Below are 25,855 nucleotides of genomic sequence, written 5' to 3'. Positions count from 1 at the left end.
ACTTTAGCAAAGAGAGACAGAACGAAAATCTTTGCAGGGTATACACGAGTGCACTGCCAGTCTCAGCTAGACAGCCCTTGTGTTACTTTCAGCTGGCTGTTGTTGCTCTGTTTATTTCCGTTGCATCTTGCAGTTGTTGTTGTTGTTGCTGCACTTTATGAATGATGATGAATGATGTGCCGGCACGTGCCACGACAACAATAACAAAAACAGTTATCACAAGAGCAACAACAACATTTAAGTAGAGCAAAGACAGCCAGCTGAGCTTTCATTCAGTTGCGCCTCACAATTATTAGCTTGTTTTTGTTGCTGTCCATTTTGGCTTAAATTGCTGACAATGGCCAACAGACATGGCTCAGACAAGTGCACGTGTATCGACCATATCTAATTGGCTACTAAATGACCTGAAATTATTTGGCAGAGAAAAGGGCAAAGCTCACTCTTTTATTGAGCCATAATTAGATGCTAAAGTTGTTCAATGAAGTGTTTGCAATCAATTAATGGTGGGAAGCTGGATTATGTGTAAAGTTAATTGGTCATTTAAGACCTAATATAAATAAATAAATTAATTAAAAATGTATATAGTCTGCATATACAAAACATTTTGTCCTGACAGACTGACTGTCTTATAGACTGACTGATTGGTGTTCATCGCACAGCCCAAGCTGTAAGAGCTAGGGAGCTAAAATTTTAACTGTATTTGGTGTTCGGAAAACAGCACACGCATTTGTGGAAAACCCGCGAAAAACGTTTGTACGAAACTGTTTTGTTTATCATCCGATCAGTCTACAACTCAAATTCATTTGATGAGGGTTTCACACTTTTCGAAAATCCCCTTTTTCCTTGGTGGAAATGGAGGTCAAACATTTGGTGGGGGACGTTTCGCGCTCAAATTAATTTCCAAGGATCTGAATAAAATATCATTTGACACGTGTTTCTCATATTTCGGCAAATCAAAGCTTTCTCGGTGGAAAGTATGATTCTAAAATTTTTTTGGTAAAGCTTTAAGTATTGTCCGACTTGCTTCAAACTTATTTTTAAAGCTCTACATAAGAACTTATGTTATTATCATTATTATTAATATTATACGAATTGCTGTTGTATCTTTAATGATTCGGTCTCTTCGTGGCAGATATATCATATAAGCTTCGTCAGATTGCCCCGTCATATATATATGTACGTATATATATGTGGCCGTGCCAGACGCCCGACAATCTGAACGCAAGCGAAACGCTTAGCCAATTACTCGGGAATTAACTGCGGCTGCTTACTGACTGGCGAGTGTTGCATACTGAAAAACCGTTAAGTGGCTGCATGAGATGTGCAAAAAGCAGTGCGAAAGACGTGTGGAAAGAACAGGAAAGCAAACAAAAACAATGTGAACACGTTGTAGGTAGTCAAGGGCGTGGCGGCAGCGGCAGCGGGGACTGTGTGGCAGCCAGGTTGGGGCAGATGTTGAAGCGTGCTATGTGAAATATGCAACGTTGATGCGCGCGTTGATTGCGCCCTGTTTGCTGCAGTCAGCTTCTTGTTTATTGTTGTTGTTGCCGCTGATTGAATGAGTGCGCCACATTTACAGCAAGTGAATGGAGGAGGAACGGAACGGAAAGGAAAGAAACGGAGGGCGGTACAGACACAGCGGGCAATCTGAAGGGATGTGCGGCAGCAAAACGTCTGCTAAAAAATAATAATCATAATCATGATAATAAAGAACGCAAAGTACTCGCACAACCGGCAGCACAGAGGCAAGTAGGCAATTAGTAAGCGAGGCATAACCGACTGCAAAATGCCCTGTAAAAGACTCCTAACTATGATCTATGATCTTAACTTGAATACAGTTAAATTTGCGAGACAGGCAACATGTTTTAAATTTTACATAAACAAGCTTCAACATACCCTGTAAATGATGCCTACAAGACTTGGGGACAGGCGACTAGGGATACCCTGAACCATCTGGGTGGCGGTAGCTATAAAATGAAAGATACTTGATCTGCATGTACTATTCTGGAAGCTACATGTCAAATTTGGTGACTCTAGCTCTTAATACCTAAGAGATTTGCCCAAGAAACATGATTTTGATATCGATTCTTATCGATCGGAAGTCGATCGTACTGAGCGACCACTAGGAGGACCAGCGTTCATGTTTCTAGCACCTAAAAACATGCGGACAGAAGAACGGACGGACAGACAAACGCACATGTTTAGATCGACTCGGCTATTAAAACTGATCACATACATTTGCACAAAACCATTATACCCTTTTATACCCATTTTCAATGAGTACAGGGTATAAAAACATAACTCACATGAGCTGAATGTGCCCAGGTTATATAGAAACTGAAAAAAAAACAACTCACATGAGCTTGAAACGGCGGCATGCAGCCAAGTGCAGCCAAGCCAAAGTCATGAAAAACCCACAAGTTGCATGCACCTGTCTCTCTCTCTCTCTGCCCTCTCCCTCTCTCTCTCTCTCCATCTGCCACATGAGGCATACTCTTCCTGCCATCATCTCTCCCACAGTGCTTATTGGGCTGCTGGCTGATTCTTTGCACGCGCCGCGGCTCATTTTATTGATGGATTGCCAAGTGGCTTTGCCAGCAGTTAAAATAAAATGTGCCATTGACTGCATGACAGAACGCCACGCCCCCTCTACCCTAAGCTTTGTCCCCATAGCCCTTAGCCTTGCTGCTGCCAATGTGGCTGCCGCTGCTGTTGCTGCCACAGACTCTGTGCGCGCTGACGTTCATGTGCATTTTGTTTCTTTTCATTTGTGTGTTTTTTGTTTGAATACTCTCGCAGAGGTTACTTTTATGCTGTCATGAACTATTTAACTTATAGCAGGAGACATTCTACATACTATAAAGTATATATATTCCTAATCAGGAGTGTCCCTATGTCCAGGTCAGTCTGTCCGCCTGTCGCTGTATTGACTCTCTTGTCGATAAGCTGTGCAAAGATCCGCCTTTCCGTTGAAATCAGTACATATATCAGAATCTATCGGATCGCACTACTATATTATATTATTGTCATGAAAAAGTGATATGTCGCACCAGCAAATCATTTTTGGGTTTGATCATGCTCTACACATAAGTGCAAATTCTAACAACATCGAACTACCATATCATATAGTTCTTAAGGCAGCATTAGACGAGACTGAGATTTATATGGCAAACACTTTTTCGAGCTATGTTGACATAACTCAGCCACTCACGGGCTTCACATAGGCGCAATCCGTAAGACGTATCGCTAAAAGGGTATTTAACATTCGGCGTGCTTAAGTAAACCAATTCTTTCTTGTTTGTGTTGTGTTTTTGTAGCTTCATTTTTTGCCACTAAGCTGTTGGCCAGTCGTGGTTGTTGCCATTGTTGTTGTTGCAGTTGCCGTTGCTGTTGTTGCAACTGCAACTGCAACCGCTTTTGACCCACGAAGCGTGTCGTGGCGCCAGCGATTATGTTTGTTTATAATATGCCCGCTTCGGTTTTTGCCCATTGTTGTTTTTGCTGTAGCCGCATCGCTTTACTGTTTTTATACCTATATTTTTTCTATATATGTATCTGTATATATATATATTATTTTAGCTGCCATTTCAGCTGCTGTTGTTGTTGGTGGCACGCTGCAGCGATTTTAGCGTCGCGCATTACTTCAGCACCGTTAAAAACATATTTACAAGCCACGTTAATTCTTAAAGTGTGGCCTTAATTTGATTTGTTTAGATTTGCTTCGTTACGCTTCCTAAATACCATACCTTTTTATTTTCTTTCTTATAAGGCCTGCCTGAAGAGGCACAGGAATAGAAACTTAAATTAATTAAATTTGTTATTAATTTGAAATTGCGCTCAATATGAATATTTTTGCAGCTTTAAATCAAGCATAAAAATAAATAATTTCCGATTAAGTTTATGTAATTGTCTGACTTCAAAAGAGTTGTTATCGGGTTAGGGTATTGTATTCTCTATCAAGGTAATTTCATAAAAAATTGACTTTAATAATTTTGGTTAGACGTAGCCAAAGACAAGGGTGAGGGTTAATAACAGAAAGAACAAGTATTAAGTTAGCTGGCATTAGCTTTGTAATCTATGCATATGTCTTAAAGGTTTAAAATATATAAGATTAAAAAAAAGTATATATATATATATAAAACAAATTAGGATAAAAATACAAATGAATGAAAAAAACAATGAAAATAAAAAAGATAAATTAAAACATCCCACGCCTTATTATATGTATATAATTTAAATACAAGAAAAATAAATAAATATATAAATAAAATAATTAAAAATAAAGAAAGATAAAAATTAATGAAAATAAAATAATAAAATAATAATTTAAATAAAAATAAATAAAAACATGCAATGTAAATATAATGTATATAAAATAAAGTACAATTACAAACTATATATATTAAATAAAGCCTTAATCTCAATATCATCAATATCTTAAACTTTTAAATTACTTAATCTTAAATCAAGAAATATTTTAAATAGCATGCTTAAAGCTTTTATAATAAAGCTAGAAATATTTGTAAAAACGTTAAGTTAATTTAAATTGTGAATAATTAAGCTAAGCATATTTAAAAACATACTTAAAGCTTTAGTCTAGCTATATTCCTTTATTGTTATCTAAAGCCCTGCTCTAAAATAAACATTTAAGAAAAGTTGTCTTTTATAATTTTGATTAAAATTTTACTTAATAATCAGAAAAATATATATTAGTTATACTTCAAGAGGTATTGATCAGCTTCCTATCGTAATATCTAGCATATCAAGCATATCTTCAAGCTCAGAAAGAGATATGCGTGCGCTTGGCGATGCGTGTCGCAGACTTGGCCCAAATTGTAATCAATTTGGGCACACATATGACCAAAATGGCTGCCACCGATTTTGGCCACGTTGAACATTTTGGTTGGCCCAAAGTTAAAAGTCAAATGTGAGCTCGAATTAACAACAGACACAGCAGCAGCAGCAACAAGAAGAAGACAAAATGTGAATTCTTGGGGATTTATGAGCGGGCATGCAAAAGAAACCGGCTTAGGCAAGGGTCTGCGCGAGCTAAGCGGTGTGGCAGGGCGGGCGAGTGGCAAGCTGGAGCCTAGGGCGACGTCTAACCAAATACGAGTGAGGCGGCAAGTCAAGTGGCATGCAATAGTATTTTTTGGCTAGCCAAAATGGCCAGCCGAGCTAAATGCAGCTTATGTATGTATATATATATATATATTTTATTTTGGCCAAATATGGCGATCGCATGCTGCGGCCATGTGGCAGGCAACGGCATAGATACATTACGAGCGCAGACATGGACTTTGGCTCAGGTGGAAACGGCGACGGCGACGGCGACGGAGACGCAGTTAAATGCTGCCGCTGCCGTTGTCGTCGCCACTTTGGCCAATTTTTGCACTTGCGCAAAAGGTCTTCAGACAGGTTACGCGCCTGCGGCGATTTAACCGTTTTCATGCAGCCAACCACAATAACAACAACAACAACTGCTGCTGCTGCTGCCTATTCGTGCCGCCTGCCTTTATTGGCCTCGCTGTGGTCACGCCAACGCCAAATCGCGGGGCCAACCAACTATGCAAAAGGGTCAGACGGCAGCGGCTTACATTTGGCGACCATTAGAAAGCAATCCGTCAGCGCGGTTTAGGCCAACAAGAGTCGCGGCTGCCGTGGCTGCTATTCAAAGGCACAGGCTGTGGCTGAGGCTGAGGCTGTGGCTGTGGCACACCCACGCCCTGACATGCCACCAGAACCGGTTTGCTTCGCTTGGTCCGGCACCCAAAATGTTCTCCTTGACTTTATTACGAATCACGAGCCAAAGCCAAAGCCAAAGACAGAACAATGCCAAAAAGGAGCTGCCGCTTGACCCAAAAGCACGCCAACGCGCATTGCCTCAGAAAAAAAAAAACAAAAACTTAAGTAAAAATAAACATGTAGGAGTGCTCTAGTCAACAGTGCCACGACTAGTAGATACCCTGCACGGGTTCAGCCATACGCATTAACACACAAAAGTACACACATGCTATTAAAAATATATTCTTAAATAACTTAAATCCTCAAATTTTACTTAACTTTCGGGAGAGTACGGAAAGAGATAATTATAAAATTAATTATGATGTTTGCTTTAACTTCAAAATGTGTGTTTATATCAAAAATCGAGGTTGTGTTTCTACAAATTTAACTACATTTTCGGGAGAGTAAGTTTTCCAAATCTTTTTTAAATAACTGTATATATTGTCAAATTATTCTGAAATTTGGAAGGCATTGGGGTTGAAAGGTTGTGTTTTTTAAGGATTTACTCAATTTTCGGAAGAGTGGCCAAACTTCTCCAAATCTTTTGGCAGCCCCATAAATAACATTATGTCTGATCATTATGAAATATTCAGGTTACGTTTAGTTATGCCTCTTAAACAAAGAGGAAGGTATTCAAGATACAGAAAAATGAGTAGAACAAATAAATAAACAAATTAAGCCCACAGAGATATGCTCAATTAATATATTCGAAATTTCGTTATTATCGATTGGGAGAAAATGTGGTAAGTTATCGAAAATATAAATTTGTTTCCCGCTCTATTTGCAAAAATTCATCGGGAATGTATGTACTTTCTAGAGTCGCATACTTTGTGTTCTTCAGTTATTTGCTGTACTGTTATTTACATATTATCATCAAGCCAATATACCCCATCCATTTTCATTAAATACGAGGTATTAAAAAGGTTTTCTCTACGCGACCGACATATTTATGACTAATGCCTGGCTTTTGGCTTTTTGGTCACTCGCATTTGCAACCACAAGTTGCACAGATAACGCGATCATTTTGGCTGTGCGGCAGCCAGCATCGTGGGCAGCTAAAGGCCATTAGAGCCGCCATCGGCAAAGCAGGTGACAGCGAGGCGCAAACATGGCAAAAGTAACTGACAGATGCGCACTGCACGGCCCACATGCTGCATGCAAGACATAGATACATGTATGTATGTGTATAGATACCGGTGTACAGATACATTTGTATCTTTGTGGCTGTTGGCTTAACTTTTTGGGGGCTGCTGTAGTTTTTTTTTGGCCGCTGACATCATGCGACTCCCCAGCTTTGCATAGCTTTTGTGAGTTATTGAGTTATTTATGCGCAACTTAGCCCGTCTCCCTGCTATGTTCTCTCTCTTCGCCTGCAACTTGTCTTGTTTATTTGTTTAATTAATTTGTAGCTGATTGCTTTACGGCTTTATTAGCCGAATGTCTGCCCACGCGGACCACTTGCAGTCGTTAAAGTATTGCAGCCAGTTAAGCGCAATTCACCAGGCAGATGCAAACACATTAAAATATTGCGTATACGCAACGTTGCAGCGCTTGCAACCTGAATCTGGTCCCAAAGACACTTCACATCATTTTGCTTAAACGAAAATTTATCTGTGTGCACATTAAAGTTTATGGCATTCCAAATTATAGCTATTATTTGGCCAGCAATTATTACGCCACGGGGCGTGGCCAAAGAGAGGCGTCCAGTTTATTATGGGTTTTTATGACAATTTTGCGCTTTTACTTTTTCTGCCGGCAAGTGCTTGCCACCGACCGCCCCGCACCCCACCCACTTGGTTAAACGTTTGCTGCTGCTGTTTATTTGTTTGTTCTTTTTTTTGCCCTTCAGGCGTGCTGCTTTTTACCCTTGTGGCATTTTTTGTGGCTTTATTTACCACTTGTTTTTTGTTGCCGTTGTTTTTAGCCTTTCATTGCTGTGGTCAGTGTTTGGGCGCTTGGAAAGCGTCAAAGCGGAATGTTTAAAATGCAGGCAGAATGATTTTTTTAAGTGGGAAGTTCATGCTATGTAGTTAAATAAGAGATTGCATTTTTAGAGATTGATTTAAGCTTGTTATATTGCTGCTAGTTGATATTAGTTATCTATCTAGATTTTTTAATTTTATTTCTCTTTGCATCGAATATTAAAATATAGGTATATATAAATTGTAATCTTTCTTTTTATAAAAATCGGCACCAGAATTTCAACTTGAGTTTTTCTTCATGCTATACGTCAAATTGTTTTAGATTCAACTTCTCATCTTTCTGTCAATGTTAAAAGGCATTGAAAAGATTTAACATGCTGTCAACTAGTACGTGTTCACTAGACTAACACGTAAATATAGACCATTATCGCTTACAGTTTCCTCAACTAACTATGCCTTGATGTTGAATACAAAAAGCATTACAGAGTATTCTGCTTGTAGTCTTCTGTTCCCCGTGTAAAGTCATATATTTTAAACTATTTAGCAAGTAGAGAGTCTTAGTCTAGACTAAGTTTGTATTCGTTTTAGAAATCCCCCACTCGGGTCGTATTGTTCACGACTGCGCCACTCTGTCGCTTGGGCGGGTGGTGGTAGGCAGTACTTTCCATCGGGATTCGCGCGAAATAAAATATGTCAGACACTTTATCTGGCAGTTAAACATTAGACAAGAGTACTGCTTTTACCATGTATTGCATTTTACACATTCGTTGCTGCCATATCTGCAATAGATTGTCAAGTGGCAGCACCGCAAGCTCTGCCCGATTTTTAACAGTCAGAGAAACTGCCTGGTCGAATTTTATTTCAAAAATTAAATAATAATGATTAATGCGCATTGCTTACTTAATAGATATTTATATTTATGTACTGCAGCGTTGCCATATTCGCAATTTTTAGAGACAGCGCTGCCATATTTGTGCACAATCTGTACATATTTTAATCATGAGGATAAAATAAGGACCTGATAACTAAAATGAATAAACGGACAAGCTCAGAATGGTGCTTACTTAATAAATAAACGGACAAGCTCAGAAATGTGCTTACTTAATAAATTAATAAATTACCTGCTCACCCGATAATTTTGGGAAAATGCTCAAATACTTAATCGGATCAATTTTATGTGGTTGATGCTTCTCTCAAAGGGACTTACCTAAAAAAGAGTTAAATATATATTAGTTATATACAATAATAAATTTGTTCAGGAAATAAATCTAAAAAATATTGAAATAATAATGATGATTCAGCTAAAGTGTTCAATGCATATCTTTGTACAGTCACGCTAAAATGTTTAGTTGATGCTTTTGGCTTTCTTTTTTTAAATATAATATTTAGTTTTTAAGTTAGTTAATATGCATGTCAGGTCTATGGATTAGTTTAATTAGTGTATATTTTAATTGTCAACTAATTTGCACACAACTTTGCAATTCTTGGAGCTACTTACAGCTAGGCTACATTAGATACAAGTAAGGTATGTGTGTGTATATCTATTTATATATATACACGTTAGTTAAGTGTTTATCAACTACGGCAGCTTAAGACTATAGAACCAGGTTCGGCGACCACGCCCAGTCTTTTAACTTGCGTGTAAATCTTGTGCAAATTACAATAATCTGGCAGCTCTATTTTGTCGTTCAGCTAGCAGCCAAATTGATCAGCCGCTTCTGCGGCCAATCTGGCAGCAACATGCAACTAAATTACTTCAAATTCATCAAAGTGCGGCAACAAAAAACTCAAGCAAATGCAACCAGAAACTAAGCTCCATGTGCCCTGTCCCAAAAGAGTTCTTTAAAGAGCTGTCAATCTTTATTAAATTGCAACAGCTGTCAGGTGCAGCAATTTAAACAGCTTTTAACTTAACACTTTTTGCAGAAATTGGCAGCACTTGTACATGATCGAGTGCTGCCAATTTGTTGCGTAGGTTTTAATTGAAGAAAGAACACGGAAATATTTTAATTGTATGCTATTATAACCTGAACCCATTAAATATGCGTAAGAAGGGTATAATAATTTTGTGCAAAAAGTATTTAACAGGCAACCTTTTGCTTCCTTAAGCATTTCGTCCCCATAAAGAATATATATTCTTGATCACTTCAATAGCCGAGTCAATCTAGCGATGTCCATCTGTCTGTCCGTTCGTCGTTAACGCACAATCCAACCCTTAAAAGCTAGAAAGCTGAAATTTTTACAATAGTTTCCTTTTGTGATGAAGGTGGACGTTAAGATGAGGTTTCGGGAATTTCCACCCGCAAGAGTGGAAAAATCGCTTAGCATCCGATCGGCTTCAAACTCATTTTCAAAGATCTTTGTTCAAATTCATTTGAGGGTGTTTCGCACTTTTCGAAAAAGCCATTCGTCCTTCGCGGAATCCAAGACTCCTCGGTAAATATGCGATTCAAAGATTTGTTCGGCTGAGTTTTAAGTGTTGTCCAATTTGCTTCAAACTACACAAGAACTTAATGAATAACCCTCAACAGTGGTTAATTGGCGGAAAACGATTATATGAAAGTTTTTTGTTTAGCGGCTGATCACTTTCAAATAATTTTCAAAGCTTTTTAAGAAAATTTAACCGATACGTGCCACGGGCAAGGCCGGGTTATACTAGTTGTTTATACATAAATATGTATATAACTTTCGGTCTTGGCATTACTTCCAGACACATCAATTGGGATTCGCAACTTGATTTTCGTTTGTAAGCAATCGGACTATATTAAACAATTTTGCAATATAATTAATTAATAACTTTTCCAATATAATTATCATTAGGCATTTTGCTATACTCCTACCCCAATTAAAGGACAATCAAGGTGCATGACAAACACTTCCAGTCGCGGCAAATAGACAGCTGGCCAAATCTCACATTTATTCACTAATCGGTATTTATGGATTTAGTATAAAGGCTCAGTGTATAGCTATCTGCTCGCAGTTGCACTTGCAATGGCCGGAATATTCAGACTAACGTATCCCTCTCCGCTTTCAGTTCGCATACGTTCCAGGCAGAGTTGTGCCTATATGTATCGTGTCATGATGTTCGTTGGCTGGATTCCACCTGAGCAGGGCTTGAGGCGGTATCTGTAGCTATGTTGGACGTGCTTTGTTTTTGCTTATTCAACAATTTATATACCAATCGGCCTAATGCTCAGCCTTATAATTGACTCAAAGAGACTTACGCCTGGAGAGTTTCTTAGTGTACTTCAAAATTGTTCAAACCTATTCGGAGCCTCGCTGAAAAGTATCGTATTGTTATTTTTCCAAGCGCGTCTTCACGAGACAACATCGATTCTTGATACCCTAGACGAGCGACTGCGCAGCGACAGCGATCGTCAAAGGATACACAAAGCTGTTGCCGACTCGAACTACATCTTCTTAGTTTATGGTAAACTTTACTTGGGCTATACGGTGTCCGATTTTATAGCCGGAGTAGCAAATAACCAGCCACCATGGCAAATGTACAACCCACTCTTCGATTGGCGCAAGGGAATGCTCAGCTTGTGGTCGCAATCTTTTCTTGAGTTCATGGCGATTTTCTTGATGGCTTCTGTGATACTTATTATGGATACATATCCCATCATGTTTCTAAATATTTTTAGAGCTCACCTCGACGTGCTTAAGAATCACATTCAAGGTCTGCGCACCGATCCGCTCAAGACAGAGGCTGAAAACTACGACGAGCTCGTGGACTGCATCTCCTACCACATGTCGATTCTTCAGTAAGTCTGAGAAGTATGTTCCATTTTCTTCCTCATTTATAACTTCTATCTTTTTAAGCAGAGGCTGTGAGTTATTGCGTCCAGTTATGTCGTGCACAATTTTTATACAGTTTCTGCTGATTGGCTTTGTGCTGGGACTTACGTTGATTAACATCCTATATTTCTCTGGACTATTCCGAGGCCTATCCTCGGTTATATTTTTTGCTAGTGTCCTGGTTGAGACTTTTCCCTTTTGCTACCTCTGCGATTCGCTCGTTGATGATTCCACAGACTTGGCCAATCTATTGGCTCAATCGAACTGGATTGATGCTGGGAAGAAATACAAGTCCACGCTGAAGATTTTTTTGCAACACGTGCAGCAGCCTATATTGTTCATTGCTGGAGGCCTCTTTCCCATCTCATTGAGCAACAATGTTAAGGCGGGTATATTTATTTATTAATGAATAATATCTTATGATTAATTACGATTTTCAGATGGCCAAGTTTGCGTTCAGCGTTATGACTATAGTGAAACAAATTAATCTGACTGACCGATTTAAATAATTCGATTTGAACACAGCATGTACGAGTCTGATGATGTGTAAAGATATTTATTTAAGGGACCATGATCTATTGTACCAGAATTAAATATCCAAACACTGAAATTATTTGATAAATCCTCTAAATGAGACCGTTCGAAAGTTGAAACTAAGCATGACTTGGAAGGTTTCAAAACACACACTTAATTATACTAATCTGCATTAAATGAACAGAAAAAAGTATTATTCTATGCACTTTACTGGGTGGGGTTTGAACCCAAACTTCATAGGGGCGTCTGTCATAGAGCCAGCCTTGAAATTGACAAATCAATCAAAGTAATTTGTAATATCCTCGTTTTTATTCCCTGAACCCATTAAAAATGGGTGTAAGGGTATATTGTATTTGTTCAAAATCCAAATGTATGTAACAGGCAGAAGGAAGCATCTCCGACCCCATAAAGTATATATATTCTTGATCAGCATCAATAGCCGAGTCGATCTAGCCATGTCCGTCCGTCCGTCCGTCCGTATGTATGAACGCAAGGATCTCAGAACCTATAAGAGCTAGAGACTTGAAATTTTAGATGTGGATGCTCCTAGCTCCCGCGCAGATCGAGTTTGTTTCCGATCATCGATAACTTGCTCCGTTTCCAAGCAATCGATATCGATATCCTGTTTTTTTGTCAATTTTGGTAAATAATAAGAGCTAGAGTCACCAAACTTGACATATAGCTTCTAAAATAGAATATATATATGCATTTGATTTTGGAAGAAAAGGGTTTAGGGTATCCCCTAGTCGAGAGCTCCCGACTAGAACCTCTTGTTTTGTTTTTAATCTCATACTCATTGCTGCGGGATTCTCTCTCTCTTGGCAGCTCGAAGCTCACGCAAACTTTGCACATGGATTGCCATCCACACATATATGACAGCGTTATATGCTTTTTCATACCCAGCTTGCAGCTCGAATTTTCCAAAACTACATATTTGTGGCCACTTTCGACCAAAAGTCAGATTTGTACGAATTTTAGCGTACTTGACTTTCTTTTTATTCTATCTCCATTCCTAAATGTCTTTCACAGAAGGTTGTCCTTGAGGAGTCCCAAATGATTGACATATCGATGTCCCTAATTACAGGTTTAGTTCCAAGTCCCGGCTTGTGTAGGACACCTTTAGTCGCGCGAACTAACCAGCTGGTCTCCTGCCAAGGGTATCCTTAAATTCTATATAAGCTAGCCACGTTCTGGTTTTTCGCACAGTCTCAGTTGCAATGCCCGGAATATTCAAACTAACTTCTCCAGCTCCCTTGGCCGCTCCTATACGTTCCAGGGAGTGTTGTGCCTATTTGTATCGGATTATGATGTTCGTTGGGTGGATTCCCCCTGAGCAAGGCTGGAGACGATATCTGTATCAGTGTTGGGCGTGCATCGTATTTGCCGCTTCTACATTTTTTCTACAACTTGGCCTTCTTTTCAGCCTTATTTTAGACTCGAAGAACTTTACTCCCGGCGAATTCCTTGGTGTGCTTCAAATGTGCTCAAACCTATTCGGGACCTCGCTAAAGAATATTTTTATGTTTTTTTACCTAACACGTCTGCACGAGACGAGATCGGTTCTTGATACCTTGGACGAGCGACTGCACAGCAACAGTGATCGTAGAAAGATCCACAAGGCTGTTGCCGACTCAAACTACATATTCATGGTTTACTTCAATCTTTACCTGGGCTATACGGTTTCCGACGTTATAGCTGGAGTGGTAAACCACCAACCACCCTGGCTAGCCTACAATCCATTCTTTGATTGGCGTAGCGGAATGGACACCTTGTGGATGCAAATAATTTTAGAGTTTTCGGCCATGATTTTGACTGCATCCATAATATTAATAATGGATACATATACCATTCTGTTCTTATATATATTTCGGGCACATATGGATGTGCTGAAGGATCATATCCGTAGTCTGCGTACAGATCCGCTCAAGAAAGAGGCTGAGAGCTACGACGAGCTCGTCGGTTGCATTACCTATCACAAGTCGATTCTTCGGTGAGTCTGTTAAACATATCCCATAGACTGATATTCTTTCTATCATTATTTGCATATAGATGCTGTGAATTATTGCGCCCCGTCATGTCGTTCACAATTTTTATACAGTTTCTACTCATCGGCATTGTGCTGGGATTAACTTCGATTAACATTTTATATTACTCCGGTCTGCTGCGAGGCTTATCCTCGGTTTTATTTTTTGCTAGTGTCCTGGTAGAGACTTTTCCCTTTTGCTACCTCTGCGATTCGCTCGTCGATGATTGCGCAGACTTGGCCAATCTATTGGCTCAATCGAACTGGATTGATGCTGGGAAGAAATACAAGTCCACTTTGAAAATTTTTATGCAAAACGTGCAGAAGCCAATCATATTTATTGCTGGAGGCCTCTTTCCCATTTCATTGAACAGCAATATTAAGGTCTGTATAATTATTAACAAATGGATGGAACAGTTGAATTTTATCTGATGAATTGGATCTTCCAGGTGGCCAAGTTCGCATTCAGCGTTATGACCATAGTGCAGCAAATGGATTTGGCCGCGCGTTTTAAATAAGTTTAAATATATGAGTATGAGTATATAGAGTAATCCATTTACGGACAAACAATCTCTGTATCTTAAAGTCTATAAAGCACAACTAAGATATAATTATTAACGCACCACAGAAAATAAAATAAAATACATGACGTTGCTTTATATAATACTTTTATTGTTCAACCCAAAACGAAGGATCTAGGAAGCTGAGTCTAAAGAAAAATGTTGGAAAAATTCATCACCAAATTGTAGAAAAGACTAGTCAAATTTGTAAAAGTATTTTGGAAACGTGCGAGAAAGATATTTGTTTAGGGTTTGGACCTGCAAGCGTAAGTTCGCTGGCACAAACTCAACAGCAATTTTCAATTTTCTTAATAACAACCAATGATGGAAATTTGAAAGCCCTTGACTCGATTGTACCGATTTATAGTATAGATCTTTATCTCGGAGCTCGATCTTCTGAAAATATTTTGAATGTTCGTCTTCTAAAACCTTAGATTAAGACCAACGCGCAGCTTAGGAATAAACTATAGGTATTCTACATAATATTCGATATATGTACGCACGGACGCGAAAATGATTGACGTCTAAAATTTTCCTAATTACAGGCCAAGTGTCGCGTGCCAGTACCGGGCTTGTGATGGACACCTTTAGTAGCTGGCATAAGGCAGCTGGCTTAATCCCAGGGGTAAAAAGCAGCTATAAAAGCAGAATATTTCTTTTTTTCTGCTCACAGTATCACTTGCAATGACCGGAATATTCAGACTAACTTATACAGCTGCCTTGAGCGCTCGGATACGTTCCAGGGAGAGTTGCACCTACTTGTATCGAGTTATGAAATTAATGGGCTGGATAGCACCCAAGCAGGGTATTAAGCGGTATATGTACTTGGCTTGGATGTGCTTGGTTTTTCTATTTCCATCGCTTTATCTGCCATTTGGTCTCGGCCTAAGTTTAATTTATAACTTCGAGAATTTTACTCCCAGCGTATTTCTGAGTGTACTTCAAATGGCTTTCAACGTATCCGGAGCAACCGTTAAAAGTTATATTGTGTACGTTTATATGAGTCGTCTGAACCAGACAAGATCGATAATGGACGCTCTGGATGAGCGACTGCAGAGCGACAGCGATCGGATGAAGATCCACAAGGCTGTGGCTAGTTCAAATTATCTATTTATGGTTTATGCAGTGCTTTATATCAGCTATACGGTGTCAGTGTTTGTGGTGGGCTTGGCAAATAGACAGCCGCCCTGGATGATCTACAATCCGTTCTTCGATTGGCGCAAAGGCGTGGCCAGCCTGTGGCTGCATGCGATGCTCGAGTACATTCTGATGGTATCGATGACCATACTGGTGCTCATCATAGACACATACACTCTTGTGTTTATAATTAACTTTCGAGCCCATATCGATGTACTGAAGGATCACATTCGAAATCTACGCACCGATCCACTGCAGACTGAGGCCAAGAACTATGATGAACTGGTCTACAACATTATTTATCACAAACTAATAGTGCAGTAGGTGCATTTGATATTTATATGGTATTATTTCGACTGCCATAAATTCTTCCATCCCGCCAGATGCTGCAACTTGATGCGTCCAGTTATGTCTCAAACCATTTTCATACAGTTTTTACTGGTTGGCGTCGTACTGGGCGTGACTATGATAAATGTCTTATATTTCTCTGGTTTATTTCGTGCAATTTCCTCGATCTTGTTTGTCACGGCCCTGCTGTTTGAGACCTTTCCCTTTTGCTATCTGTGTGACCAGCTTGTCAATGATTGCTACGAATTATCGAATCTTCTGGGTGAATCGCATTGGATCGACGCAGAGCCCAAATATAAGTCCACGCTGAAGTTTTTCATGCACAACCTGCAACAGCCGATTATCTTTACTGCTGGCGGCATTTTTCTCATCTCACTGAACAGCAATATCCAGGTACGTAAATATTAAATTTAATTGTTAATTATCAAATTCATTGCGATTTGCAGGTGGCCAAGTTTGCGTTCAGCGTGATGACTATAGTTCAGCAAATGAATCTGGCCGATCGATTTAAATAAGTTAAGTAAAAAAAGGCTTCAGCCTGTCTGAAGGAAAATAGACTTTTGAGTAGCATCAATTTGTATGGCAACACGAAAATCAATTTGCAAATTATATCCAGCCAAAACACACACCTTGGAGAAGGCATAAAAGTAGCTGCTTACTCCCTACTTCGATTTATTTTGTTACCATATTTTATTGACTTTGCAAAGTCAAAGCATATTGTCGAAGCAATTTCTCATTAATTATTATATTTTTTTCAAATATCCCTATCGAAAATATAAGAATACCACCCGACATATTTGTTAGGCCTTGGTGCCTTGAATATATCTGAATATTAAATGCTATATGCATTTTATGTTTCTGTATTAACAAGTTTAATCAAGTTGTAGTACGCTTTGAACAATAAAATACGAAGAGCTGTAGCTCTGACCTTAATAATAAAAAAATCCCCCAGCTGTAGGCCAAAACTTAAATATATTTATCAATTTTTTTTACCAGCATATGGCTTATAAGCATAATCAGATAAAAATGATGTCACAAATTGGCGTGTGAAATTCCAGAAACTGTGCAGCTAGCCAAAAGAACAAACACACGGTGCCAAAAGTCAACTACCAAGGTGTGCAAGATCCCAAGGAGCTTATGAGTGTGCGGGTTGTGTGTGCTGACCAAGTATCTGGGACTGCGGCACTCCGCTGGCTGTTTGCTTGCCACTGCAACACGTTTCAATATTGACTCTTAAATGTTACGGTAGCGCGGATTTGAGGCAAGCAGCTCTTTGCCACCTCAACGCTTCAGACTCATCATGTCTGTATATATACACATGTGTGTATGTGTGTGTGCGTGTGTGTGTGTGTGTGTGTGCAACAGGCTGTGGCTAAGCAGCTGCTTGCTTAATTAATTAATTGCCGATGTGGCAAAACTTTATTGTTTCTTGCATCAATCAAAAAGCTCAAAAATAACGAAAACATGAAACGATTGGCTGACTAGGATATACCCTGCGCTCAGCTGACGATTGGAATTCTCTTTTATGCATACATGCTTTATCCGGCGGCTACGTTTCTACTTTTCTAAACCCCACGCTCTGTAGGAGAAATGCGTTCTTGATTAACGCTGGTATTCAAAATCCGATATTTATAAACCCAAACACAAGGCTGTTTTTCTAAAAAAGAGTTTATTTTACAATTTAAGGGGAATGGGAAAAGATTTCAAAGAAGTTAAATGTTTTACATCTGTTTACTTTAATACGAACATCTAAATACCAAATTGAGTGTATCTAATTATCGAGCTATGCTTAAAAGATCATGCCTCGAAATCAATATTAATCGATATTATGAAACATTTAATTATATTTAGGTTTCGATAACGATTTTATATAGATGGACAGCTAGAGCGGCTCGGCTGCCTATGCTGATCAAGAACTATATAATTTTGTGGATTGGAGATGCCGTCTTGCGCCTGTTACGTACCTATGCACAAGCCCATTAGAGCCTGTTTACTTATTTTCAATGGGTTGAGCGTAAAAGATACAAAAAATAAACAAGAAACCTGTCTGTTGAGGCAAATTATTAAAAGGAAATAGTTGACATTCCTTGGTAAATATGCAATTGCAACGGTAACTGCAACTGCAACTGCAACTGCAGCGGCAGCGGCAGTGGCAGCTACTGGCTGCAACCTGAATTAGAGCCAAGTTGTCGATGATGGCTGATTGCCCCTATAAGGAAAACAGCCCGTGCCGTCGCGCAGCTATCTCTATTACCACGGCCAAGAACACGGCAATGGGAACAAATAACAAACAGCAGCCGTCGACTACCTCCTGTTTTCTGTTGTTTATATATGTATATTGACTTTTTTTTTCAGCTTCTAATTTTTGTAGGACAAACAATTTCCGCTGCCGCTGCTGCTGCTGGCTGGCTCCTGGGCATTGCCAAATGCCAGTAGTTATAAAAAATGCACAACCTTTTTTACGATTCAGCAGTTATCATTATTTTATATATTTTTTTATTATTTTTTTCTCTTGCTACAAGTCGGTCGTGTTTGCTGTTGCCTGGCTTGTTGTTGGCCAAATAAATTCTATAAGTAATAATCCAAGAGATGCAGCAACGGGCGGGCTATTGCAGTTGCACTTGCCCCAACTGGCCGCCGCGACGTCGTGAACAGTTAGAAACGTCGACGTCGCTTGGCGCTCAACTGGTTTGTGCGGCAAGTGCGGCAACTAAGCGGCAACAAGGCGGTTTTGAGGCCGCGCAACAGCTTCCTCCTTCTGCTCGTGAACAGTACCTTTAGCCAGCAAATTCTTGGCCAAAAGGGTATTTCGTGCGATACGAACAGCAACCACCACAACAACAACAACAACATCAACCTGGGCAATGTTTTTTTCCGCTCAATGCGCCGAGTTTCAGAGCCAGTTCGTGCAGTTTGCTGCAAGTTGTTTGGTTGCAGCTAGATAAAAATGCAGTTAATAAAACTGTAAAAACTGGACGCATGCGCAGCACAGCACAGCACACACACAAACACATACACACATAGGCACAAACACACAGAGATATACAGATGCAGAGCGCCCGCCTTGGTCTGGGCAAGTGCAACAACAACTGCAACTGGAACTGCAACTGCAACTGTGGCACATTGCAAGCTTTTGCGCCTTTTGCAACGCCATTTAATTGCCTGTTTGCATTTCACATGAGGCGCGCCACAGAAATGGGCGGTTCGCTGAGCTTTCAGCTTGCCCATATCCATATCTCAAGGGGACGGCGGTGGGGTGCACGGATCGTTAGTTCGTTTTTCAACAGATCAGCAGAGGGTTATGTGTTATTGCATGCTTTGTGAGGAATTGAACGTTAATTTAAACTGTTCAGATTTAAGTATAAAACTAATTTAATTTGGACTTAAATCCTCTTTAAAAGCAGTAAAATTTATATGATAATAATAAACATAGTAATAATAATAATCACATAGCAAATATTTAATTTAAATTTGCAGAAAAATTTTCCAGTTCTCTAAATAGATTTACAGATTTGTATAAAATTACCAACTGAAACAAGCTTCGTGAAGTGTTAAGGGTATTCCTTTTCATCATATCTGTTGCCATTTTTGAGTTACATTTCAAAAGGTAAATGAAGCCTAGATTTATAAACAAGTGCACTTCAAGCTAGTGCAAAAGCTCCACAAAAACCGCACTAAACGGTTTTTGAAACGAATATAAAAGTAAATATCATAAAGGATTCATAACTAGTTCACATTTAAAACCGTTTTGATTAGTTGCAGAACTGGTTCAGAATCAACTTTACAGTCAGTTAGAAACTTTGTTATTAAAGAACTTATATTTATTCTTTACTTTTTCTAATTTTTTCTATATTTCTTTATTAAAAGACATACAAAATTCGCAATAAATGTTTTATTTTTTTTACTATAGAGCTTTGAGCCAAAAGTGAACCGGCACAAAACTGACCTTCGTTCATTAACGACAATCGAGCGCATAGCAAGGCATAAACCTAAAAAAAAAATGCCATATTCGGCTAAGTAAAAACCAGTTAGCTGCAGCCACAACCAACCAGCAGCTGCGACTAACTAACTAGTAGTAAAATTAGCTTTAGAATTTTGTGTTTCTGTTTGTATTTTTTTTCCTTTTTATCTGTAGATTTTAATTTGCCAGCCAGCAACAAAACTTACAGAAAAAAAGAAGAAAATAAAAAAAGAATTAAAAACATGCTGAATTAATTTCGCATTAGAACACGCGCATGCAACGCGGCCAAAACGCAGCCAAATGGCCAAATGGCAATCCGGTAACCGAGCCAAAGGGGCGACTTCTAGTTCGGGAACCAAAGTGGAAGTCGTCGACTCAGCCAAGCTGCACGCTTCGCTCCGCTGCCATTTTGTGCGGCATAAAAAATAAAACACAGAAGAAAAAAATAAACTTGTTTGCCAAACAAACAAAAAATTAATAAATTAAGACAACTGTAAAATTTTTGAAACAATTGCTAAGTTACAGCTATTTAAAATAAACCTCACACATTGAATAAAAAATCATTGTTTTATTTTTCTATATTCTATAAAAAATATTTAAATAAATTGATAAAAATTGCCCAATTGCCTAACTACAGCCTTTTTGCTTTGTATGCCGAAAATGTAATACCCTTGCAGACATTTGCTTTTAGCTCAAAGGTGTGAATAGTTAAGTTCGTGAATGATGAGTTTAATGTCTTGGAAAACAGAATACAATAACTGTTTGATATAGGGATCCGATCAATTCCGACATATGTACTGACTGCACCAGAAATAAGGATCTTAAAGTTCTAAGACGAAAGGTTTAACAATGAGAGCCTTGTTCTTATAGAAACAGACAGACGGAAACGGTTGTATAAGCTAGGCGGCTGATACTGATCTAGAATATATATACTCTATGGGCTGACATTTCTTTTCTACAAGGGTATTAAAATATATATATATTTCTCATAGAGTACAAGAAAGCACGGTGGCTCAAAAGAATTCTTTAGAAATAATATAGATTTCTTCCAATAAATAATAATAATTGGAAATCGTTTACCAGAGCTTTAAATGGGTTAAAGGTTTTACAACTTTTGGTCAAAGAAAAATGCTGAATTACTCGCCCATAAAAAATAATTAGACCAACTCTTAAAAAAAAAAATTAACCAATTAATAAAAAAGACAACTGTAACAATTTTTATATATTTTTTCATAAATGTAAATAATGCTTTTTGTGCCATCTTAAAAATCGCTTACAAGCGCCAACAAACTTGGCCCAAAACAATTGAACAAAAAATTTAAATAATTTCTGCTGATTTGTTTAAACGAAAAGCCGCAAAAATAAAGAAAAGAAAACCTCTTCAGCTTTTTGTTGACGCAGCTGGGCCGAGTTCAACTTGCGGGCAGGGGCAAGGGGTACGCTCACTCGGCTTACAATGTTGGAGCCGCTGGCGCCAACGCCGGCGGGGAGACAGCCCCTCGCGAAGGTCTACGCAAGCGCCAGCTGCCGCAGCAGAAATTGCAAACAGTCAAGCAATTCAAAAAATATATTTTTTACTTAACAATGCTTTACAACAAAAGCAACAACAACAAACAGACGCTTAAGTGCTGTAATGTGCCGCTTAGTTGGCCATAAACGGCCGAAAATTTGTTCGACAAATTTTGTTTGTTGTTGGCACAAAGAGTTGTACGACTTTTGGTGGGCATGTGTTATGAGTTTGCAGACGGCCAAGGATTGGTAGTAAAAGTACAGTCGTTACCTACTATAATGAACGCGCTTTGAAGCTGCTTGAATTAGAGATCTGACAAGCAAATATTTATATACCCCAGTAGAGGGTATTATAAGGATCCCTTCGATCCCTTAAAGTATATATATTTCAGATCAGCATCAACAGCCGAGTTGATATAGACAAATCCGTCTGTAGAAGTGCAGCTCTTACTTTATAAATGAAACTAAGAAATATATATGGTAAGAGAAATAGTTTAAAAATTTGCAATTTAAAGAAAGCCTAGTTTTTTTCTCTATATTTTACTATATGTAAATATGCCTATACACCTTCGCCTCAATCTGTTTTTGTTGTTGTTTAGCTTACATGTAAATTTACTTGGTGGTTGTTGTTGCTCTTGTTGTTGTCGTTGCCGTTTTTGAAGGTTAAAAACACGAAGAAAAAAAAACCAAAAACAACTCTACAGCGTTTAGTTTATTGCCAAATTAGTGGGTCGAAGACAACAGATCCACTAGACCCACTGACATAACCAGCACGAATGAAAGCAACAACAACAACGACACCAGCAGCAGCAGCAACAACAACAACGACAACAACCACTTCATTATCCGTCTGTTTTGCCCGTCGGCTATTTAGCATAAAATGTGTGTCAGCAAGGTAAAGGGCGTTCGTTGTAGCCAACAAAACCACCTACCTTTACCCCAAACAGCCGCCTCTCCCTTCCAAAGCCTCTACCCCGTGGCCATAGCTGAACAACAACCGCCCGCTATGATATACAGTCGCAAAGTTGTTCGCGTTGTAAGCATTTGAATACCTAATAGACTGCCAGGTCTATTTTACAATTTTTGTTGTTTTTGTTGTTTTTGTTGTTTTTGTGTTTTTAACGCATGCGAAATTGTTTTTTTCAATTTGTTTCTGCTTTTGAAATTTTACAAGAAATTTATCGTTAGCTTTGAGCTTGAATCTAGCCTTGAATTCAAATTGTTGCTAATTTATTGTTGTTACAAGCACCTTAATTGAGCTGACTAAAAACATACAAAGTTAGCTGTTTTATTATTTGTCTCTATTTTATATATTTGATTTTATTTCCTTTTATGTTAGGTGCATGTTTTTTATAGCGTTTACCCGTGGAGGTCAATTTGTTTTAGGTTTTACTGCACATTCGCAAATATTATCTGGTTGTTGTTGGCGCATGAATATTTCAAAACCTAATAATTAGCTAGCATTTAAGTTCGAGTTTAACTAAATCGAGAGCTTTGTATATAGTTTAATGATTATTTATATTTAGAACTTAATTTTTACTTTTTCTTGCGCTTTATCAACACAGATAGACAGAATTCTTTTATTGTGGGGTTTGGTATTGTGCGAATGTATCTCACAGGTAGAAGGAAGCATCTCCAAGTCCACATAAAAAGTATATATACTCTTATACATATATATACATGTATAATACAAAATTAAAAAATTTTTAGTAAACTAAAAACTAAAATATTTTTAAACATAAAATAGAATCAAATTGTTTGCAGGAAAAAGAGATTGTTGGCAGAACCTTCAATTCAGTTGTGAGTCCTAATAGTTTTTGCAGGTCGCACTAGACCCCTAAATTCTTACTAAAAATCACAGCTTTTAATCATTTAATTTTAAAGGATATCAAAATGTTTATAAAAAATAGATTCAATTGGATTTTAAGGCATGTGCAAGTTAATTAAGCTAAATAAATGTTAATGTTTTGATATGCTTATTATTCTGACAAGAGTTCCGAGCTTCTCCTATCTACACAAACTTGTTTATATATTGTGCTTCTTTCTAGTTAAATGCCTTAGTTTTTAAGAGCTTCAAGCTTTTTAAATATGTATAATATGTATTCACCTAGTTTTTCAAATCTTTTCAGCTTAAGAATGAAATCCAACTGCATATAGACAATTCTTCCTTTAGACACAACATTTCGTTGTGCCTGAAGGTTAGTTTAACAGTCAAAATTTCGTGCAGATAAATTCTAAAATATATATAGAAAACTTAAGAAATGAATACGCTGCAAACCCCAACAACTTTCTCTGACAGCAGAAACGCACCTGCACTCCACCTGCAGCCCTCCCAACACCCCGCCTGCGCCCAATTTTGGCCGTTGCCAACCAACTTGAAGTTGAGCATCTTCAAGTGTTGACAACCAGCTAAAAGTCGGCTGCTCGCTTGGTGTTTTGATTTGCCAGCTGGCGTATTTGCCACATTTTCACATTGTTGGCAATTTGGTTGGCTTTTGCTCGCCTCGCTGCCACAAGTTGCAGTTGCAGTTACAGCTTGTAAGGTGGCTTACCGATGCGCCGCAATTTTGGCTTGACTGACTCACGGTTGCGGATCAACCAAAGATAAATATATTTATATCTATATACTATGTGCGTGAGTGTGTGTGCGGCGTCTGGCATGACTCAATTAATTTAGCTTCGCAAGTGTCCAGACACAGGCAGCAGGCACCAAACACACGCCCAGTCTGGAGCCCAACACGAAAAGGCAGTGCTAAGTTGACAACGTCGAGGATTATGCAAAGTTGTCGCGGAATGTGCGAGCGCATCTATATACACTCACATATACATAGATATAAATACTCGTATATATGTGCAGTTGCTTGTGATTCATGGGCGTGCAAGATTTATATGCGAAAGCTTTGGGCCTTAAGTAATATTCAAATTGGTTTATCTGATTTCTTGACCACACACAACAACAGCCGCCGCATTTAATTGGCCAGGGCAAAAAGCATTAACAACAAATAAAATAAATGTGCGCACATAAAAAACAAACACAAATAATAATAATAATATGCAGACTGCAAAAAATAAAAAAAAACAAATACAAACAGAAATTTTGATGACGGCACTTCCGGTGCAATTAAGCAGCAAATGTTTCGGGCTGGAAACGAAACTGGAAGCCAACCAGGCTGACAGCGCCCAAGTACTATATATATGTGTATGTGAATATATATATATAGCTATTACAAGATTTTGTTGTTTTTTGTAACATTTTGGAATTGCCTTTTGGCATAATTTGCGGCGACAAGTAAAATGCTTATGACAAATGCAGCCAAGTGGCCAGAAACTGGGCGACGGTCGCTTCACACTTAATAAGACATAATTTGTGCAACTTTATGAGAGGCAGCTTTTCACAAATTTTTTTTCTATGCGTGCAAATGCGTGGGCTCCAGCGCGGAACCCCAATTAAATGGCCAACATGTTTTGCATTTTGACGAAAATGCGATTATTTACAGAAAAATAGAAAAACAGAAAACATTTTACGGCCCGAAGAGTGGCAGCAGGGAGGCGGGACCATAGGCAGACGTGCGGCCTTTCTGGGCATGCAATAGCATCGGCAACGGCAACGGCAACGCCTTCGCTTTCTGCACTCGTTCTGTCAAGCAAAATATTGCATTTGTGGCGACACTGGCTGGGAGGAGGGGGCACGAGTAGTGCTCTCTGTCGGCTGCCAAGTCCGGCACTTAGACGCTTGGGACAAGTTAATTTTGTGGCGTCTTTTGTGTTTTCTGATGTATTTAATTTGTAATTGGTGCAGACGTGCAAATCTAATGCACTCTGGCCAAATGATAAATTGCAGCAAAAGTTTTTGTCTGTCTGTTTTTGGTCGACTTACGTGGCGTATGCGCAAAGCGCGAATATTAATAATACGCAGCGTTGTGCACCTTGGCTTGCGCTCTGCCCCCTTCTCACTCTTTCACTCCAACACTCTCCCTCTCTCTCTCTCTTTCTCTCTCTCTCTCTCTCTCTATCTCTCTCCTTCTCTCTCTCTAATTAAAACAAATCATTCCCGCCCGTGTTTAACAACAATTGACAAACAGCTCACAATTGACACATGGCATAATTGACAGAATTAACATCTGCAGCGCATTTGGAGTGCTTTCATCTCGCGAATTTTGTATCTAGCATCTATCTCCAACTGCTCTAACTGCCACAATTGGCATCTTTTAGCTGTCGCTTTCATCATTCTGTTCACCATAATGCTGGCTAATAATGCGGAAAGTGCTGTCACAGCAAC

The 25,855-nt window shown here is 38.8% G+C and overlaps 1 protein-coding gene across 1 annotated transcript; it reads left to right on the top strand.

Annotated features, from left to right (window-relative positions):
* The first annotated feature begins 15,216 nt into the window (after positions 1-15,216).
* Positions 15,217-16,857, top strand: LOC115761250 (odorant receptor 59b-like). The gene is made up of 4 exons (XM_030702958.1): positions 15,217-15,246; positions 15,295-16,078; positions 16,142-16,499; positions 16,553-16,857. The coding sequence occupies exons 2-4, from the start codon at positions 15,306-15,308 to the stop codon at positions 16,619-16,621; spliced, it is 1,200 nt and encodes a 399-aa protein (XP_030558818.1). The 5' UTR covers positions 15,217-15,246; positions 15,295-15,305; the 3' UTR covers positions 16,622-16,857.
* The last annotated feature ends 8,998 nt before the right edge of the window (positions 16,858-25,855 follow it).

This window comes from Drosophila novamexicana, unplaced genomic scaffold (assembly GCF_003285875.2).
Source record: "Drosophila novamexicana strain 15010-1031.04,08,12 unplaced genomic scaffold, DnovRS2.1 tig00000485-arrow-pilon, whole genome shotgun sequence".
NCBI lineage: Eukaryota > Metazoa > Arthropoda > Insecta > Diptera > Drosophilidae > Drosophila > Drosophila novamexicana.
Note: the sequence above shows the minus strand (reverse complement) of the source record. Positions and strands in the feature narration are given on the sequence as shown.